This window comes from Thunnus maccoyii, chromosome 4, assembly GCF_910596095.1.
Source record: "Thunnus maccoyii chromosome 4, fThuMac1.1, whole genome shotgun sequence".
Taxonomy (NCBI): domain Eukaryota; kingdom Metazoa; phylum Chordata; class Actinopteri; order Scombriformes; family Scombridae; genus Thunnus; species Thunnus maccoyii.
Window position 1 is genome coordinate 32,137,375 of NC_056536.1, and position 9,982 is coordinate 32,147,356.

A 9,982-nucleotide genomic window follows, 5' to 3' on the forward strand; every position below is an offset into this window, starting at 1 on the left:
TCAGAAGGTGGCGGTTTGCATCTGATATTATTTTGACATTAATGGAGTGGTACAGTTTACGGTTGAGGAATGGGAATGGATCTGGTGAGGGTGCTTTGATTCGTATGTGGGTGCAGTCTACAGCGCCAATGATATTTTGGAGTCCAGCTATAGCAAAAAAAAAGCTAATTTCTGTCTGTTCATTAGCACTGCACTGAAACAATATGTACTGGGGCATGAATGATACGATAGCTTTCAGTACTCTTGGAAGTGCACAACTCAAAGAAGGCTGTGAAATGCCTGACCTGTCTCCTTTCTCTCTCTGAAAGGATCCTGTGGCTGATTGTGCTAAGTACTTGCAGGTGTGGAGGCCTGAGATTTGACCGGAGTGTGTTTTGCCTGAGTTGAGGCTGTAGAGTATTGCACAAATCTAAAAGCAGTGCTCTTGGCAATCTGAAATGGCTAGGGAACCATTAATCCGTCTCATCAATTAGATCTGTGCAATCTCTAAAAACGCACTCTCTGTGTAAGGCCTGGGTGGCCAAAGCATTTTAGAGAGGTATGTAAGCCGTTCAAAATGCATGCAGTATCACCCAAGGGTTTTTGTAGTCTTAATTGGGATCAATGGACCAACAGTATTTCTTTAGCCCACAAATTTAATAATCCAATTATTCTAATGACTCTAAAACATATAATCTAAATTTAATTATATGATATTCATGCAGGGCTTTTTTTTATGTTTCTCAAATGTGAGGGACTGTGAAAATAAGATGTTTTTTTCTTATCTTGGTAAGAGTGCTCTTGACCACTTGTAAAACACTTTCTCATCTCGTCATGTAACTGCAGGAAAAGGTCTATTCGCAAGATATTTGGTGAACCTGACATTACGCCTTTCTGCCCTTTTGAGGGAAGATTCACAGAGGCTGCACAAGAAAACCTTTTGTTGGCTGGCAAACCAAAACTGGACGTGAACTTGCCATGGCCGCTGACCAAACTGGAATCATCTGAAGTGAATGGCCACCCATTCACAGGATCTGCTGATCCGCCCTCTACGACACCTTTCATGAGGCCAATACTAAAGATCTGCAGGATGTTCACAGAGCAGTTTTTATCAAATATGAGAAAAAAATAATTACTTCATGAACATACTTTCACCAGGAAGCCATTTCTTCATGATGCGATGCCTCGTCCAGCTAAGTAAGCTAGCTGAGTAAGCTAAGTAAACACAGTAGCAACGAATGGCTAGATATCAACACTAGAGTCGTTTCAGAAAGAAAACTAGCGAATCTGGTGACATGTGAACTAAGCACAGAAAATAATGTGGTCAGTAAGATAAATGAAGAGATTACAGCAGAATATATACTGTATATATAAAAGATGTAGCATAATAACTGAATTACAATTTAGCATTTTTTACTCAGATTTCTACCTCTAAAACATTTGAGAGCTGTAAAATTAGAACATAATCAATACCTTTTAAATGTATTTTATCTTACAGTAGCGTGTATGAATGTTACAGTACATTTGTGATGCATTTGTTTACTTTTTTTGTGTCTTGGTTGAACCTCTATAAACGTTTGTTGACCTGCCAAAGGAATTTGATGTGATAGTAATCACAGCTTTAAGTTACAAGGCAGGCTAACTTGTATTGTTTTGTTAAAACAGATAAAGAAAGTTAAATGTTTACATTAAGATGCAAATCAATATATTCTTTTATCACAAAATATATTCTAAACTAAACCATGTTTGCAGAGTTAAATGTTTGCATTATGTTATTCTATTTTTTACGTTTAATAAACTATATTCTAAGTTTAACTAATGAACCCTCTGGTTTCTTCAGGCTTCACTGATTATCAGGATACTCTTCAAACTGGCAGCATTATCCATATATGTATATGATGTGATTAATATCGATCCAGAAATATTGATTGATCAATAACAATTATTGTGATCATATTTTTGGCCATATTACTCAGCTCTAGGGGATGAAATAACCAGTTTTCACCAGCCAGATGCAGCGGTTCGTGAAAACACAACCAGTAGAGTTTTATTTCCTGTTAAAAGTATGACAGGACTATAAATTTGTTCTTTTTGGAGAGATGTTCCATCTTTACTAACACCTGCTATCAGTTATCTATAACCTCCTACTTCCTGTTTTTATACAACAGTTATATAAACTTGTATGACAGTCTAAATTATGGCTTCACATATTATTTTACTTTTTCATGAAAGTAATAATAATAATGGAAACAATAATAGCATAAAAGTATATGGCTGCATGACTGTGTAAATAAAAAGCTTTTGTATAAAATGCTTTCAACAATGCTCTTAAATAAATTAGTTATAATTATTATGGAGTGAGACTGAAGGATACTTAATAACATCAGTGTTTTATGACTCTTGCTCAGCGGGTGAGTGGACTGCAATAAGCTGCGACTTACAGTTAATATTGATTTGTGTTTCAAGTGTTAGAATAGAAAATGTCTGTGTGCTGCAATAATTAATTCATTTACTGTTAAATCAATATTTCCTTCCAGTCTTTAAACAGGGACTTCTTGTACAGTCCTGTGGTGTCTTCATGCCGATGACGAGTTTCATTACAATCACAAACACTAACATGTAACCACAGTTTACACTCAGTTTGCCTGTTACATCATCATGGAGGCACAGTTTGACTATGCATGCCAAGAAATGTTCATGCTTTCTGGTCAGTTTAAGCATCCATACTTACTTACTCTTAACAGGACGACATGTCTGCTCTGCTGGTGTGCCGTCCTCATAGAAAATTAAAAATGTGAATTAAAATGATTTTCTAATTAAAGAGAAAGCCATCACACATGAGTAGAGAGACCATTTTAAAGTGTGTGGTTGCTCAATATACAATTACAGACACGGAAAGAGGTTTGAACATTTCACAGGCAGGAATGCAGAGCAGCTGTCGAAGGCTCTGCACCACCGGTGTTCCTCGGAAAAGAAAGATGGAGGACGTCCAGTCTGTGAGTCAGACGTTGTTTCAGTTCGTACTTTTTTTTTGTTCTTCTGTGGGTAACAACAGTATTGCTGAATGCATGATTTCCTGACTGGTCTTTTACAGGTTCCAGGAGACGACCACATCTAATCCAAGGTGTGGAGAGCCGCCTCTGAGCCCTAACCTCGACCCCCTGTCCCTTCGTTGTTAAGGATATTAAGGCTGTTCCTGTGCTTGAGTGTCTTGTCTGAGGTCGTAACACGACCAACATCTTTTTTGAAAGCTTTTTTTACTTTAGGGACTAACGTTGTTTTCATGTCTGTCACTGGTTGGTATTTGTTAAAGATGTGTTTGGTTTCTTCTGGTTATCTCCTTTTTTAAGCCCATCATTTATTTACAGGGTATCTATGGGTCTTGAAAAGTCTTGAAAAAGGCCTTAGGAGGTATTTAAAAGTCTTAAATTTCATTCATAAATATCTTAAATGTTAGTTATAAAATGTGTTTTGTGTGATTTTAGCAAAACCTGGCTTGAAAATCCCCAGTTCTATTGTTCCAGACCTCTGACCTTAAATTAATTGTTTAATTGTTTAATCTATCCATCAGTTAATCCATTCTTTGTCTGCTGCTTATCCAGGTCATGTTAATGAGTAATTAGTTTTATTATGGAGAATGATTGTTATATACTACCAGGAAGTAATGACAAAAGTGAAATAAATTCACATAAACTGACATTTATTTCCACATTAGACTTGGTAAATAATTCTAGGCCTTATTATCCCTAACAGTTGATATCTTTCATACTTTGACTATTACATAATTGAACATCATCCTGCTATGACTGAACTCAGAGGCGATGAACCCAAACACACTGCGAGGCTGGTAAACAAAGTCTGGTTCAACGTCCAGCTACATTTTGTGAGGAGAGGAGAGGAGGATCTGAGAAAACCTCAACCATGATCTTTTGTAATAAAACGAGATTCGACGGCTGGGTTAATCATCATCAAAGAGGCTAAAATACTTGTATAATAGCATAATAATGACAAAGTAATACTAATAATAGGTGTTATGAAGAAACTTGGTCAAACTCGCCAATTGATTCCTGTTTTATTTCTACCTTAAGGCACCAAACGTGACACTCACCTTCAACGAGGAAACAAAGAACCACAAAAACCATCATGAAAGGATCATCAAAGCAGAAGAGGGTCAATGTTTGATGTTTGAAGGCCTGATGAGTGAACTGTTTCATCATTTCAAACACATCTAAGATGACCTACATAGAGGCTTTTACCTTCATCCAAACAGAGGAGAAAAGTTAGAGGAGGTGTGACACTCTTTGGAGCCAGTGGGTGTCAGTTACTGGGTTCAATGGTATCTCTAAAGAGTCACAGCCTCAGGAGCGCTACCATCCACAAACTGGCTGAGGACAGACTAGAAGCGAGAGAAATCATGTTCTTTACAAAGCTACCGGGCTCCTTCTCTGCATAGTCGAAAACGGTGGAGCAACGCGCTAAACGCCAGCCGTGGAAACGTCAGGCCTTCGGAGGACAAAGCTTCAAACAGCTCGACGGCATCACCGGCTAAACGGCGGAGATGCAGCATGGACTTTATGGACAGCTGGCTCAGCAACTGCTCTTTAATGGCAGTATGCAATTCAATTTCTACAAATAGCCCCAAATGCATCAGCACCCGTAAACAGCTGGCTGCTGCTGCTCTGCAGAGACGTCATGTGACTGACGCTGCTGTACTGTAGGAAGATATATGACTTCACTTTACTGGACACACACACACATGCTGTATTAATATGTTATTATATGTGTTTTCAGAACATCTTCACTTACTGAAAAAAACATTTTGTTTGTCAGTCTGTGGTGCTGAATCTCTCCTACATATTATTTATGTTTGTGTATTAGATTTCAAACACAGCTTAATTAAAAAAATGTATAAAATGAGCTAAAATTTATAAATAAAACTTCTTGTCACAATCCACACCGGAGCACACTGAAAGCCAACATTTAATAAACGATCTGAAACATTTTTCTTTCGTTCTTTATTTCAAAGGTAACTTAATCAATAACTTGAAAAGCTGATTAGCAAAAAGTTAATTGCTTAATTAACTTTTTGCTTAATTAAATTGTATTCTAAGTGGTATTAAAATGTCTTTACAAGTCTTAAATTTAACTTGGCGAAGCCTGCAGAAACCCTGTGTAGCACTTTATGTTTACAATCAGTGTGCACATAGAAATATATTCCTAAATGGGACTGCAATTATAGTAGTTCTTCAATACATGTGTTTGATTATTTTACTGGATTGAATAACATTCAGGAATTTATGCTGCATGCAAGAATCTTCTGTCATTGTTTCTCACATGAACTGATATAAAATAATATTCAGTCAGCTGGTAATAATATTGTTCTATCATCAGTCAGTGTGAGTGAAACAGACAGAAAAATGCAAATTTGGAAATAAGAAATCCACTAAACTTACACATATTCACTGTTCTGGTTCTAAACAATGACACATTTCATTCTAATGTTTATTCACATAATTATTAACGTTAGAGACATAAATTCAGAACGTTGAGTCAGTAGTGAGATTAAAGTGCTTCAGACAGGAGAGTTATTCTTCATGATGAGACTGGCGTAGTCAGCAAGACGACTACTTGACAGATTCTGCTGCCAGACATAAGAAATGGATGCTGCCTAATAAAATAGAAAAGCCGGCTAAAGACCAGACGACAGCTAACGTTAGCCAAACCACCGCCCATGAGGACGGACGTGAAGTCATTCCTGCTGCTGCAGGTTTAACGGCGCAGTCATTGACGAAAAGTCAGCAGAAAAATGAAAAAAACGCATCCTCCTGAGTAACAACACCGGTTTCCTGAAGAATGAATGATGTTTCAGACAACCTTGAGGAGCAGTTTATTTCAAGAAGCAGCAGGGGATTCATCTATGCAGCTCAGTGAGAGCACAGATGTCTCACATAGAACATCTTTTGCCGGTTTGCTTTCCAGAAGTCCCTGAAGACGTGGCTCTTGCACAACTCAGGCGGCAAAAAGCCAAACCGCTACATGTTACAGCATATAAATAACAGCACTGACACAGATTTTAAACATCTGACTGGACTTATTCAGACTGTCATTGTTAACTTTGGTGGCTCTTTCCCAGCAGAGAGTTCTGACATTTTAAGCGACAAAAGTTGGATTCAGAATCCCTTTGAATTGAATTGAATCCATTACTGGAAACGAACTGCTGAAGACACAGAGCTGTTAGAGCTGAGCAGCGATCGCACGCCAAAGAAGAGAAGACATGAATGCACAGCATTATCTTCATTCTGGATCTGCATCTGATCCGAACATCCTGTCCTAAGCGAGGAGAACGTTTTGCCTTCACGACCTCATACGAGCGCAGAGTTTGAGCTTCTGTTTTCACAAAAATAAAGACAAAACACAGAAGAAGTCGACTGAACTCGATATGCGCGTCCTGCACGGCAGGCCACTCATCACATTAGCAAGATGTAAGTGAAACTAATCTGCACAATTGGATAATTGGAGCAGATCATATTCAGGATAAGTAAATATCCCATAATAGACCTGATGTTGTTAACGAACTGACTGTTTGATAAAAACAGCTGCATTTAAACATGAACCCACATGTTCTGATAATATGAACGTTTCAATAAACTTTCAACAACAAGCCTGTTTTTCATAGTAATGAATGTTCATATTGTTCTGATTATTGAACATTGACTCTAATATGAAAAGCTAACGTTCATTCTGCGTCTGTTTAAATGCATGTATTTGGTCTCATTTATAAATATTTAACATGTTTTTAATAAAGTGCATAAAATGAAGTTGTGATTTATCAAACATACTATTTGAAACGGCTGCTTTACCTGCTCAGGATGATATAAGCTGATGTAAAAATGTTCATTTATGCACAAATTTGCTCTTCTCATGATTTATAGATGAGGCCTGATGTGAACTGGTCTCCAGAAGAAAAGTTTGGGAAACACTGATCTACTCTTTCAAAACTTATGTGTCATGGTTTGTTATTGATTATTAATAACTTGTGTATGTTTTGAATGTCATTTGCACATTGTTTTGCATGAGAAACAATAAATTTGTGACGGTTTTTAGCTAAAGTTTGTGTGACAGATTTGAATGGGGAAAGTTAAGCCAGTGTTGCACTGGTGCCATGTTGACCCAAACTGGGTAAAATTTAAACGCAGAGATTTTTATGTGAAGATTAATCGATTAATTTATAGACAGAACATTAATCAGCAAGTATTTAGATGATTGAATAATCATTTTAGTCATTTTTTAAGCAAAAATGTCAAACATTAGCTGAAAAATATTAAAATTTAATACTTTTCTTTGTCAGATATGACAGTAAACTGAATATCTTTGGGTTTTAGACTGTCGGATTGATAAAAGACATTTCAGGTTGTATTCTGGATCATTTCCTGACATTTTATAGACTAAACAACTAATCGACTGATTGAGAAAATAATAGACAGATTAATCTATAATGAAAATTAGTTGCAGCCATAATTAAGACGTCACCTTTGATTCAGAGAAATTACTGCTGAAATTCATGGAAATATTTGTCTGTAAGCCTGCAATCATTTCAATGATATTATAAGAGTATAACAGGAATATCATTAACTGTCATCATACTGTAAACAAAAGGCTTCACATGTTAACAACACAAAATAATATTTTAGGAATATGAACATAAACATACTGTTTCCATAGAGAACCTGCAGCACATGTTGTCTCAGATTATTATAGAAGCGTTGAAGTGAAATACAGATGGGTCATTATTATAACTGATGTTATAGGAAACATGTACAATAAGCCATATTGACCAGAATATTGTAGAAAAATGATAAAGTAAATGTAAGAAAACATGACGTTAGATTCTTCCTGCAGGATAAACCTTTTATAGAAAATGAAAGCTGAAATACATGAAGATATTAAGGCTTCAGTTATATCATAAGAGTATTATGGGAATATTATTAACTGTCATCATGAAGAGGATCCAAAAAAACCATAAAGTGAACAAGAGTCAGAAGATGACTCAACACAAACAAATCTGCTTGACTTAATATGAGAATATTTCATGATTATTACATAATGGACATATTATTCCCATAAAATCACACGAGAATGTTATGAAAATAGTGTAGGATTGTTAGTAAGAGATGAGTAATTATATCAAATCGACCAGAATATTATAGAAAAATTCATGAATGCAGATGTTCATTGCAGAGGACAGAAGGATTAATGTGTCTGTAAGAGTATTACAGCTGGAAGAACTGTTTGTTATAACGGGAATATGAGGAAAATATTACGATAAATTTCACAGGAATATTTTTAGGAATATTCCAGCAGAAACTCGCTGGTCTCCATCTTACAGCAGCTGCTGAGGATGAGGAGGAGCAGGTGACACCGGGTTATAACCCGGTTAAATAACACGGGAGCAGCTCGGGTGGGAAACATGAAGAGTAAAAAAAAAAAAAAACCAGAGCAGAGCAGAGCTGGTTAGAGCCGCAACAACATCAGCATCCCGAGCAGAGAGGAGATCCTCCTCCTCCGGCTGCCATTTTACAACCACACACACACACACACACACACACGCACGCACGCACGCACGCACACACACACATAGACACACACACACGCAGAGGAATGTCATGAATATCATTTCATTTACACGGAGCAGCTGAAATATTGATGTTTATGACGGTTGGTGTTTTATTTCGTTTCTCCTGCAGGCAGCGCGCAGGGCTGAAAAAACCCACAAACCAAACGCTCCTCCCTGTGAAAACCTGCAGCCAAAAACACAGACGGGTTGTAAAAACAGCGAATATCACCCGGACAGCATGAATATATGAATATATAAAGACAGAGTATCATGAAAAATCAGCGACATGTTACACATTCAGTCTCAGCAGAGACACAAACGGACGCAGCGGGGTTTTTTTTCTTTTTGATTCCTATAAAAATAATTCCTGAATAAAAACGGATCAATCAGCCTGATATCTGACATTTGACGCTTATTTCTCATGATTTTTCAGTTATCAATAATAACGATAATATGTCTGATGTCTCCGTGCCGCCGACCGTCCTGCAGCCGTGATGCGGCCCGACACAGAGATGCTTCTCCGGGAGACAAACACAAACATGAAGCCCCGGCGGGCCGCCCCGCACCACGACACGAACACACCCCGACCACCGAGCACACATACATGAGGACATGATGAGAAAAGAGAATAAATGATATATATATATTTTTTAAAAAGATGAATGTTTAGTGTTTGTACCTGATTTACGAGGTCCATCCTGCAGCCTGTCGAGAGGAGAGAGAGGAGATGGAGGGATGAGGATGAGGATGAGGAGGAGGAGGAGGGAGGAGGGAGGAGAGGGAGCAGGATGGAGGAGGAGGGGGTTGTTTCTGTGTTCGCGTCATTTATTATTTTTTTTTCTCTTCATCTGTATTCAGACGCTTCAGCAGCTCAGAGATGAAAGTGTTAATGATCTAAACAAATAAACATCTGATTCAGACTCTTTTTTAATAACAAACATAAACTGAACGGATTAAATATGGGAAAAAAATATTTTGTCAGATCAAATTTTTAAAAACTGAAATATTATACGAGTGATTGCGTCATCTTGGTAGTAGGACGTGTTGACGCGGTCTTATAGATTCCATTGCTTTTCTTATCAAGACCCGCCCTGAGTAACAGGCGCTGTGATTGGCCAGACGTCCATGCTATGTCCTAACTGTATGGCCAGTGGGTGTCTAGTGCTGAGTAATACAGGAAACGTTCATTCTGAAGAACTATGAGTTAACAGTTTGAGACAAAAGAGGCTTTATTGTAAGCAGCTTGGGGGGAAAAAGGCGCTGAATGTGATGAGTTTCCTATTTATCAGACTACAAAGGAACAACACGCTCTGTTCTCCTGCTGGAGATGAACTGACGGAGAGCAGCTGTCAGTTGTTTTCAGTTTCCTTGGTTGTTTTACACCTGGGA

General features: G+C 37.6%; 1 protein-coding gene across 1 annotated transcript in view; it reads right to left on the minus strand.

Moving 5' to 3' along the window:
* sypa (synaptophysin a) overlaps window positions 1–9,345 on the minus strand; it is a 28,124-nt gene extending 18,779 nt beyond the window's left edge. The window contains exon 1 of the mRNA XM_042410215.1: window positions 9,273–9,345. Within this exon, the coding sequence (XP_042266149.1) occupies window positions 9,273–9,290 (18 nt within the window). The 5' untranslated portion in view covers window positions 9,291–9,345. The remainder of the gene's footprint in view (window positions 1–9,272) is intronic.
* Window positions 9,346–9,982: the final 637 nt, after the last annotated feature.